The following is an 11,489-nucleotide window of genomic DNA, read 5'->3' as shown; positions in this document are numbered from 1 at the left end:
TATAAAGGATAAAATCAGTAATATAATTTTATTAAAAAAATCAGTATTATAATTGATTTTATGAAGTAATTAAGGTTTAATTCATGAATCTAATTGCTAATAAGTAACTATGCAGTTCCTAATCGACCTCACAGTAGTAGAATACAAATTAATCAAAAAAATAACCACACAAAATTGCAGACAAAATAAATCACACAAATTGGCAGAAAAAACATGCACAAACATACCCACGAAATTTCAGCATATAATCTTGATAGAATTTCATCAACTCAAATGCAAACTTGTACAAAAACATAACAAACAAATCTGAACTACCAGTCTACTACCTTAAATTTCAGCATACCCACGAAATTTCAACATATAACCTTAATTTATTTGCTCATACGAAGTATAAAGTAAACAGCAAAGAAACTAAAAAGAGGAGGGAATACGGGACTTACAGAACTGAACGGAGATGGAGTCACCGCCGATCTGACAGGTTGTACAGGGATGGAGTCGCCGCCAATCTGACAGGGTGTACCGGCGATGGTCTCGTGGAGAGTAGGCTGAGTGGTGGAGATTGGAAAATGAAACTAGAGAGAGAAAATTAGGGTTTTTTTGTGGGTTGATTTTAGTTTTTGATATGGGCTGAAATTTGTGAGTCTTGTATCCTGAATTTTATTTTTTTAAAAAAATAAATTTATAAAACGGATGTACGAATCCGATTCCGGGTCTGGTAGTTAGACCCTGACCTAGATCCGTTTTTTTCAGCTGGACCCGGATCCGACCCGGATCTATCAGGTCCAAAATTTGAGTACCCAGATCCGTGAAAAACGGATCTGGATCCACGAATCCGGGTCGGGTCCAGATCCATTGCCATCCCTACATGCACAGATCCTGAATGGTTAGCGAACGTAGTCATGGTGAAAAAACCGTTAGGAAAGTGGAGGATTTGCGTAGAATTTACATATTTGAATAAAGCCTGTCCAAAAAATTGCTACCCACTGCCCAGGATAGATAGGCTTGTAGATTCAACTTCTGACCATGCTTTATTGAGCTTCATGGATTCCTTTACGGGATACCATCAAGTTAGCCTGTACGAGCCTGACAAAACCAAAGCGACCTTCATCACTGATGCAGGAGTATACTACTGTAAAGCAATGTCGTTTGGGCTACGAAAAGCGGAAGCAATAACATACCAAAAGCTGGTAGACAAGGTTTTTGAAAATCAGAAGGGAAGGAACGTAGAAGTCTATGTTGATGACTCGATAGTAAAAAGCCGACTGGCCACAAATCACGTTGCAGATCTAAGGAAAACCTTTGAAACTCTTCGACACTACCGGATGAAGTTAAATCTAGAGAAATGCGTCTTCGGAGTTTGGTTAGTAAAATTATTGGGTTTCATGGACAGCGAAAGAGGAATAGATGCAAATCAAAATAAAATTGAGGCCATCCTTAGTTTACCACATCCAAAATTAATAAAAGACATACAAAAGCTTACTGGTCATATGGTGACACTCACAAGGTTCCTTAGCAAGTCAGCTGATAAAGCTTTACCGTTCTTTGTAGTGCTACCGCAAAACAAGACATTTGTTTGGGGAAAAGAACAGGCAAAAGCGTTGGAGGTAGTGAAGAATCACCTAAAGTCCTTACCGACAATAGCTAGGCTAGAGCAAGGGGAGAACCTGCAGTTGTACATTTCCGTTTCCCCAAAAACGGTAGCGGTTGTGCTGCTGGTAGAACGGAAGAAGGTGCAAATGCCCATTTAATTCGTCAAACACGTTTTGAATGCTGTAGAAAGACGGTATCCCGTGATAGAAAAAATTGCGTATGCGGTGGTCTTAGCAGCGCAAAAGTTACGATGGTATTTTGATGCGCATACTATAAAATTCTAAAGAACCAGTCGTTAGAGAAATCTCACCAGCAGATGGAAACCTCTGGGCGCTTGCTTAAGTGGGCGATAAAAGTTGTAGGAATACGTGATAATTTACTAGCCGAGAGTGTCAATAAAGGCTTTGGCCTTATCTGATTTTATTGTAGAAACATCTTACACAGAAGAAGAAGATGTCAAATTATGGAAAGTCTCAATCGACGGCTCCGCAGCATCAATAGGTTCAGGAGCCGGTATAATTATGATTTTTCCACAAGGAGATGTATTCGGGTACACTATCAAATTCAAATTCAGAGCCTTGAATAACGAGGCCGAGTATGAAGCAGCTCCAATAAGAGTGCAGTTATGTATAGCCGCCGAGACAAAGCGAATTGAATTGTCAACAGATTCGTTGTTAGTTGTAAGCCAATATAGCGGTGAATACAAGGCTCGAGAGCAAACGATGATTGTGTGCGTATCTGGCCAAGCTAAAGGAAATAACGGCAAAATTGGAGCACTTTGAAATCAACTTAGTTTCACGAGCTCATAATGCATAGGCAGATGCGTTGGCAAAATTAGCTAGCTCAAGTTTCAATGATTTATAGCGCATAGTAATGGTTGAAATTTTAGATAGCTAGAGTATTGAAGAAAGGCACCAAAGGAGGTTAATTGTATTAATGGAGACCGAGAATGATACGATGTTATACTCATATACTGGCCTATAAATTGTACGGTATTGCTCCTAATGATAAGATTGAAGCGCAAAATATCAAGAAAGATAGCATTTGGTTTGTCATGTTTCTTGGAATGTTGTACAAACGGGGCTTCTCACTACCATTGCGAAGATGTATAACGGCGTATGTGTCTGCCAGGCTCGTAGGAGAAATTCATGAGGGTGATTGTGGAAATCACGCGGGTGGACGGTCAATGTCCTTAAAAGCAATGAAAAGGGGATATTATTGGCCGACGATGAATGAAGATACGCTGGACTATGCCAAGAAGTGCGATAAATGCCATAAGTTTGGGCCAACAATAAATTAGCCGCCAAACGACTTGAAGCCTATTCTCAACCCAATTCCTTTTGCGCAATAGGGAATGGATATTGTCGGACCTTTTACATCGACCACAGGGGGGCAAAAATTCATAATAGTGGGTTTAAATTATTTCACTAAGTAGATAGAGGCGGAACCTATGGCAAAGATCAAATGAGGTGAAGAAATTCATTTGGAAAAACATATTCGCTTTAGGTTGTCGATAGCAATGGTCTTCGATTATGGTTCCCAGTTTGACTGCAGTCAAGTTAAAAATTTCCTAAGTATATACAAAGTGAAGTTTGCCTACGCAGTAGTGTGTCATCCCCAATCGAACGGACAGGCAGAAGCCGCTAACAATCAGATTTTAAATGCCTTAAAAAAGAAAATAGAAGATCCAAAAGGCTTGTGGGCCGATTTGGTACCTGAAATATTGTGGGCAAATAGAACGACAACAAAAGAAACTATAGGAGAGTTACCTTTTAACCTCGTTTTCAGCTCAGAGGCGGTCATTCCTACTGAAGGCGGCCATCCTACATTCCGCATTCAACATTACTGTGAAGAGCTGAATGACCTATTGCTTAGACAAAAAATGGATTTTTTACCCGAGATCAGGTTGAAAGCCGCTATTAATTATGCAGCATACAAGAATTGTATGAGTCTGGCGTACAATAGGCGTGTTAAATATCGGCCTCTTGAGGACGCTGATTTGGTTTTACGAAGAACGACAGCAATAGGCGAAGGGAATGTAGACGGTAAATTCACCGCAACATGGGAAGGACCATACCAAATATACAAAACTCTCCGAGAAGGGTCATATTGGCTTATGACTTTGGAAGGCGTATCGTTAAAGAATGTTTGGAATGCAAGTGTTCTAAAGAAGTATTATGTCTAAAGTGTGGTTTAAGTGTTTTTATTATACTTGTTTAATCTCGGATTGGCATATGGTCAAATTTTTTGTAAATTATTTTCTGTTTACGATCGTAGTAATAGTTGGTAAAATACCTTAGTGATCTGCTTTCTATTTGGCTAAGCCGTTAATAAGAGTAATTAGCGGCCTATTGTCTGAAATACAAAACCTTCCCTCACTTTCGACATGACATGCGAAAAACCTAGCTAGCTGTCTCACTCATACAAGTGAGGAGGGAGGTTGGATAACGAATGCGCCTAGCTAAAGGCGAGTTAAAAGGATGGTTTGATCCACTATCTTTACTCGGCCTGCAAAAGGTTGCAAGTGTAATACTGGAAATACAATGTTTTGCATAAAATATTTAGATACCTAAAGTTTTACATTTAATAATTAATTATCTATAAAACCAGGGAGGATGATAACAGTAACATAGACATCAAAATGCAAAGTAAAGTAAAAGCAAAGTAAGAGTTTTTTATAAACCGACAGCCATCACCAAAAATTGGCAACGATCAGATCGATTGTGAAAACATTGTACGATGTCGCAAATTACAAATTAAGTCTTGTAAAATAAAAATAAATATAGATATTGTTCATATAGATAACAAAGATAAAGACAAAGACGACCCGCACGATGAATTCGGTGATGATTGCCCGCCCCATTAATCTCTTTTTCGGCTTAACTTTTTTCTCGAGAATCTTCTCAGAGTCGTTGTTGACTCCTTCCTCAGTGATATGGCTAGCAAGAAGGGCATCATCAAACTCCTCTTCCAGTAGGTTGCGCGGATCCCAATTGGTCATCATCTCAAAAGGAAGTGGCTCTGCAAAGTACTCTTCCTCATAGCTGGTAGGAGAGTGGTGCTTCTCGTCAGCATAGGAAACCTCATCAGCTTGCCATCTTTCTGATTCCAACTCTTCGGCTTTGCACACACAGCTATTTGCCGCTACCCATCCGCCAGTATAGAGGTCTACCGGTTTGTCCTGGTACAAATCAAAGCGCAAGAATCGGTTTACTGCCCAACGCCTTATACTGGGCTTTTCATGCTGTGCTTCTTCCAGCTTTCCCCTTGCCTCCTTCTTAGTCTTCAAAGTTTTCTCCAAATCAGCAATCTGCCCTACCAGCTTATCCTGATTAGCAAGTTTTTTCTTCAACTTTGAGTGATCAGCAACCTGTTTCTACAATAGTGTCAGCTTTACCCTAATCTTCTCATGCTCATTAATAATGGCAGCCTTGCGCTCATCGTCAACCTTTTTTTTTTTGTCTCAGCCTGGTCTGGGCCCCGCTAATAATACTTGTACATATGCACAACCTCAACCACCGAGTTGACGGTATAAAAAAATTGAAATAAAAACAAATAAATAATAATATTTTATTATTAAATATGGTAGTAATGAATAATATGCATGCGCATATGATAGAAAAATAAAAATTTAAGACTGGACAATTTCTTACCCGAAGCATATCATTCATCATCTGGCCATATGGGGCCGCTAGTCGATTAACAGGCCTGTCTGCTGGAGTGGCCAAATCCTTAAGCATTCTCCATCCCATGCTCCCAGTAGTATTGGGGTCGTCACACATAAAATATTTCCTCCGATTAGTGTTAATACGGGGACGCCATGGTTCGCCTGCAAGACCGGCAGGAACCAAGAATTCCTCGCGCACCTCATCAAGAATCTTTACCTGGAGATTTTCTATAAAATAACCCGTCATGAAAGGAATGGTGTCCTTCGAACAAGTGTATTATTCTGATAGCGGGTTCAGAATTATTAGAAAGCTAATATATTCAGTAAAGTCAAGTGATCGGAATGCCTGGGTGGAAGCCTCTTCCGATCAGTAATATTAGTGTATAATTAATATTACAACAAAATCTTAACTGAACCCTTCGGGTCACACCCAAGCAAATATACGAACCGACTCGACGAATTAATTCGAAAGAAATTAATTCATCGCTCGAGTGTTAAATATTTAGACGTTGGAAATTCGAGCTTAGAGCGTCGGAAGTCGAGTCAAAAATAGTAAAAAGACGAGACGGAAAAATTAGTAATAAATCAACAATAACTAAAATACCCTTAGCATCAGAATCCCGAGTGCTAGGGGATTAGGCAAGCTAGCAGCCCGCACCATGTGCGAGGGATACTAGCAAGCCACGGCCAGCAGCTCGCAAGCATTGCAAGGCTTGATGGCGCGCGCTGATGCTAGCAGCCCACACATGTGCCTGGCTTGCTAGCAGCGCCACTCGGCAGCAGCAGCCCGCACCTATCTGCGTGGACGTGCTGGGCCAAGAAGGCAGCATCTAGCAGCCCGCTTGTGCGGGGCTAGCTGGGCCGGGTGCTAGAGCCGTGTAAATGGGAGAGCATGTGAGGAGTGTGCTTTTGTTTGGACAAGTGGCACAAGGAGAGGAAGGAGTAGGGAGCAAGTATGGTCCCCTCCTCTCCAAGTGGTCCATACTCCTCTTTACATATGACTAGGACACTTGTTGATTTATTACTTGCTTGCATATTTAATTTATTTTAGCTTTAAATTAAATTGAGGAATTTCATGATCCTACATTGATGGGATTGAAATTCTCACTCCCAATTTTCTCTATAAATACCAATATTGGGATTTGGAGAAAAGTGCTTGAGTGGGAGTTAGAAAGAGCATTACATTTTGGCAAAAACTCTTAAACTCCATTAACACTTGGGTTTTGGTCGGACCTTGCTAACTCCAAGGTAGCGAACCTAAAAAGTAGGTGCTCGTCCTTTGTGGGTGAATACCGTTGGAGGCTCGGTATTTACGGAGCTAGAGCTTTCAAGTACGCGTGTGTGAGGGCGAAGCACGCTTTAAAGGTAAATTTCGGTTTTACCCTTTTATGGTTTTTGTTATGCTTTATGGTTTTATTAATTGCGAGTGGTTCTTGGGTCGGGGTTGTTTTTGCGGTGAGTCGGACTCACAAAACCCTAACACGTCATTACCATGATGAAAGCATTCTGGCTGCTAGAACCCGAGCGCAGTGATGTTAAATGCTGCCTATCTCTTAAATGAACCTTCTCAGCGATTGCAGCCTTCTCAGCAGGAACTACCTTTTTAGCATCAGTAGAACCTGGATTGCATAAAACAATGGTTAATTTCGTGGAAACAGGTGGCTTATCGGTATCATCCTCCAAATTAACCACATGAGAGCTGTCTATTGGAGCCTCTCTTAGTTTTCCTCCTTGCTGGTCTTTCTATTGCTGTTTAACCTACTTAACATTATCTTTCTTCTGCCTTTTTTACTGTTCTTGGCTAGACAGCTCACTTCCCCTTTTGGAAGCATTACTACCGCCCCTTTTAGTGGGGAGAGGCCTAGACTTGACTCTGCGATGCTCGCTAGCATTCATATCTTGCTTTTTTCTCTTTTTTCCTTTGAAGCTAGGCTCTAGTGCAATAGACCGGTAGAGTATTGTAGCTACTTTCAAGGGTTCGTGGGAACTGATGCTTTATCCGGCCATCAAGATACAACCCTAGCTTTTCAAAGTCCAATTTATTGATACCTGTAGTCGGACAACGTTGTAAGCTTTCGGGTAAGTAACAACAACACCGTAAACAATGACAGAGGCATACAGTGGGAATTGATTGGACGACGATCGACAAACAACTATTTTAGAATAACTGAGTATATAAATTAAAATAATAATAATAATAATATTAAAAAAAAAAAAAAACCGATATGAAAATGGTCGTACCAAATTCATCAGTCCTGGAGAGACCAACATGAGACAGAGGGGCGTTGCCTAGAATATAATTACAGTTGGGCGGCCACACCCTCGACACGGCTTTGTTTTTCTTACTAGCAGTAACACATTTACAGTTAAAGAAGTTAAAAATGTACTCTTCCAGTTTACCTAACTTTCTATTTTTTATAGTATCGAACATTCTATAGGGAAGGTAGAAAACTCTGCGAACCCTATAGTCGTCAGGTTAAGTTAGAAAATAAAACTGATTCATCCATTTTTTACAACTTGTTAGTTTCGGCCATACTATACACTTGCCAGGAGCTATAAATATTGACCAGTATCCTAGAGATTGGTTGTCTTTCTATCTAGTGTAATCTCCAAAAATAGATTCAGTGTTAAAGGAAAATCCATAATTATCATCACCCAAACAAGAGATATAACGTTGCGTATAGTTGGAGGAGTTAATTGCGCAACACACACACGTTCCATGCCTTGAAAATCTTCTCGACCAATGAGTGTAACGGAAACCTTAGCCCAAATTCGAAATGCATTGCATATACAACAATATGGCCGTCAGGACAGTCAAAGGCAGTTTGCCCTTCTGCAGGTAACTTGAGATCGTAGCCGTTAGGCAAGTTGAAAAAATGTTGCTCAATGAAACAATACTCCTTATTGATAGCAGTCTGCAGCCACTCCAGATCGATAACAGTGTCTATAACTTTGAAATTTTAATTCTTACAATCTAAGAGGCTCTCGGTATTTTGGATCATCCCTTTCCGAATCATACCCCTCATACAAACTTTTCTATTCTATTATGCTACCGGCAGTAGTGTCCCCCAGCTGGTTGATCCTTACAACCCCTTCACTAACTTTAGTCTCCTCGTCATCATCACTCTCATCTTCATCATCACCACTCCCATCTTCTTCCTGATCATTACCTACACTGGGCTCTTCATCCTCATTAAACTTCTCGAGAGATCTTTCAAGAGAATGTATATCCTTGTCCTTGATATCAGACATCTCTTCTACCATCAATACTTTACCCGGCCGCCGCTCGGAGGCCTTGGCCACTTCTGCTTGGTAGCTAGCCCGTTTTGTTCTCGGCATTGCTGTAGTTTTACGACCTATTTTGTCGAGATTAGAACCGTATTCGTTGATAAGTCAACTTGATCACAGACGCTTATAGACTCAATGTCAACAATATCGACAAATTCTAAAATACTAGAGAAAACAGGCTGACAAGACTTTTTAGCTTCTTTCTCTAGAATTGAGGACAAGGGTGCAAACGGGTTAGCCTCGCTGGCCTTACTCACAGTCGAGTTTTCACAGACTCATGCCTAAACTTAATGCACAAGACAAACAATAAACCCACCGCAAACGGCAAACACGGACTAACAAATTTAAAAACAAAATTCAAAAGTTAGGGTTTTTTTACCTTTTAAAGATCCGAGTTTTATTTGATGATTTTAGCTAAGAACGGCCGAAATCAACGAGGAACAAGGAATCACTTCTTCGACTAAGGTTACAAAATCTCCGTCGCAAAACGGGAACTCAAAATACAAGAAATTGGAGGAAGACTTCAGGATTTTTTTTGAAAATCTGAGTCAAAAATGAGGAAACTGCTAATTTTCTAAATAATTATATCTCAATGAACAGTTTCGTTTGATTTGACAGTTTGTGCATGCAATCCAACGGTTGGGAAAAATTGCCTTTTAGACAACCTACATTCGATGATTGACACGTGCCCCACTACATTTAATTTTTGCCCGCCCAGCTCCCTATCTGTATACCACATATGAGCTTTAAATAAAATAATAATATAAAATTGGCTTCTACTATCAGTACTTCGCTCACTTTGGGGGCAAATCAGAGATTTTTTAATCTCAAATTTTTTCAACTAAGCAAAGCACTATCAGTACTTCGCTCACTTGGGGGCAAATCGGGGGATTTTTTAATCTCAAAATTTTTCAACTGAGCAAAGCACCATCGGTACTTTGCTCACTTTGGGGGCAAATTGGAGATTTTTTTTTATTTTTTTTCACACAACATTGCTGATATCGGTACTTCCCAATTTTGTTATATAAAGTGAGAATGTTCATTTTACCGACTCTCTCACTTGTGGGGCTAGTTGTACGGGATAGTGTCGGCACCGTTACAATTTAGTTGTTAAATTACAGTATGATGCTGATTATGTATTGATTAGCATATCGGCTTAACATCAATAACGACCCTTTTCTCGCCACGTGGAAAGCTGCTCTAGACCACGTAGGCACCTGGTTCTTACAAGGTCAATTTGCCACCTATGCTGATAGGTGCCACCAGCTTGGTTATCTTCCTATAAATATCCAAGCGTACTTTCATTAGAAGTATGATCTTTATCTAGCTCTCTATCTCTAGAAATATTTTCTTACTCTTTCATTTATTCTTCTCATCATATTACTAACTTTAGCATCAAAGCGGTTATCCCCGGATAATCCCCTGGGTTAGCTAGTTTGTGCTGACTATGTAGGTGCTTAATTGGACTATAAACCTTTACCAACCCTCAAGAACTTACGGTATCGGAGCTCACCCGGAATAGTACCGATTTTAAACGAATGGGTGCCTTTCCACAATTCTACCGGCTTTAGTGAGGAGATAAATGGAGAGCGGGGTTTGAGTGTTTGAATACTATAACAGAGGGAAAGACTTGGAAAAGAAATAAAAATTATCGAGCCTATCATGTGGTTTTAATATAGTTTACATTATATGGATAGAAGTTTTTATTAAATTGGTGCTTTTTTTAGGTGTCATCAAAAAAATTTCTACTGTGCACTTGTAAGCATTGTACCAAAAAAAAAAAAAAAAAAAAACCCATAAATCTTTAAAGAAAATTAAAGTATGTATTAGATTTAAGAATTACTCGTAGATTATTTATATAATGCAAAATAAATAAAAAAATATATAAATTATCATGCCAATTATTAAAGGGGTTATAACTTAATCTATTTTAATGATAGTGTCCGAGGTTTTAATTAAAGGCTTGTTTGGCATCATTTTTGGTTTTCAGTTTCCTGGTTTTTTTTTTTTTTTTTTTTTTTGAAAACTAAAAACCAAAAACAGGAAACAAGAAAAAGGTGTTTCCACTTTTTTGTTGTCAGTTTTCAAAATTATCATGATTTTAATAAGTCTAAATATTTTTTGATCCATTATGTGACATATATAATATAATTTTAAAAAAACAAAAAACCAAAAAAATAGAAAACTACAGCGATGCCAAACGGACCCTAAACTAAGTGCATTCCTTTCGTGTTTGAAAAAAATTTCTATTACTGACTAGTGATATACATGTGTGGACGTTATTACACTGGGAAAAAAAACATACCTTTAATTTGAAGAAAATCTAAGAGTTATTATAAATAGATTATATATATCAATATATTCGACCTCTAATTTGCATTGTGTTTAATACTTTACTCTGTATCATCAATTAGTGCTTTTCAAGTTTATAAGTACAGAAAAATGAAATGACATGGCGAATTCATGATAACAAATTTAATAAGCATGTTAATATATTAATATATAGTTTGTTATTGCATGTTATGATTTTCTCATGAGCAAGTCAACATACAAATCTCTTTTTATTTTTTATTTTATTTATTGATTTATTTATTTATTTATTTATTAATTTATTATTATTATTATTATTATTATTATTATTATTATTATTATTATTATTATTATTATTATTATTATTATTATTATTATTATTATTATTATTATTTTATCAAAAACCAAGGCATAGTGTATGCTTGTCACAAATTTATTTTACTTGTGGCACAAATGTAAAGTTTGCCACGGGAAAAAAGCTATTCATGGAAAAAATGTAAAATTTGCCACGGGAAAAGCACTATCGTGGCACAAGTGACATATTAGCCCCGAGAATTTAAATACCCGTGGCATAATTATCCTTCTTTTTTAGGATATTTATCATAACTCATTTTTCACGTGGCTAGATGAAATC

General features: G+C 38.3%; 1 protein-coding gene across 1 annotated transcript; it reads left to right on the top strand.

Moving 5' to 3' along the window:
* The first annotated feature begins 3,109 nt into the window (after positions 1–3,109).
* LOC145632934 (uncharacterized) lies at positions 3,110–3,775 on the top strand. Its single transcript, XM_081685255.1, has one exon. It carries the CDS (start codon positions 3,110–3,112, stop codon positions 3,773–3,775), a length of 666 nt encoding a protein of 221 aa, XP_081541381.1.
* Positions 3,776–11,489: the final 7,714 nt, after the last annotated feature.

The sequence above is a fragment of the Chenopodium album genome, chromosome 5 (assembly GCF_948465745.1).
Source record: "Chenopodium album chromosome 5, dcCheAlbu1.1, whole genome shotgun sequence".
NCBI classification, from domain to species: domain Eukaryota; kingdom Viridiplantae; phylum Streptophyta; class Magnoliopsida; order Caryophyllales; family Amaranthaceae; genus Chenopodium; species Chenopodium album.
Note: the sequence above shows the minus strand (reverse complement) of the source record. Positions and strands in the feature narration are given on the sequence as shown.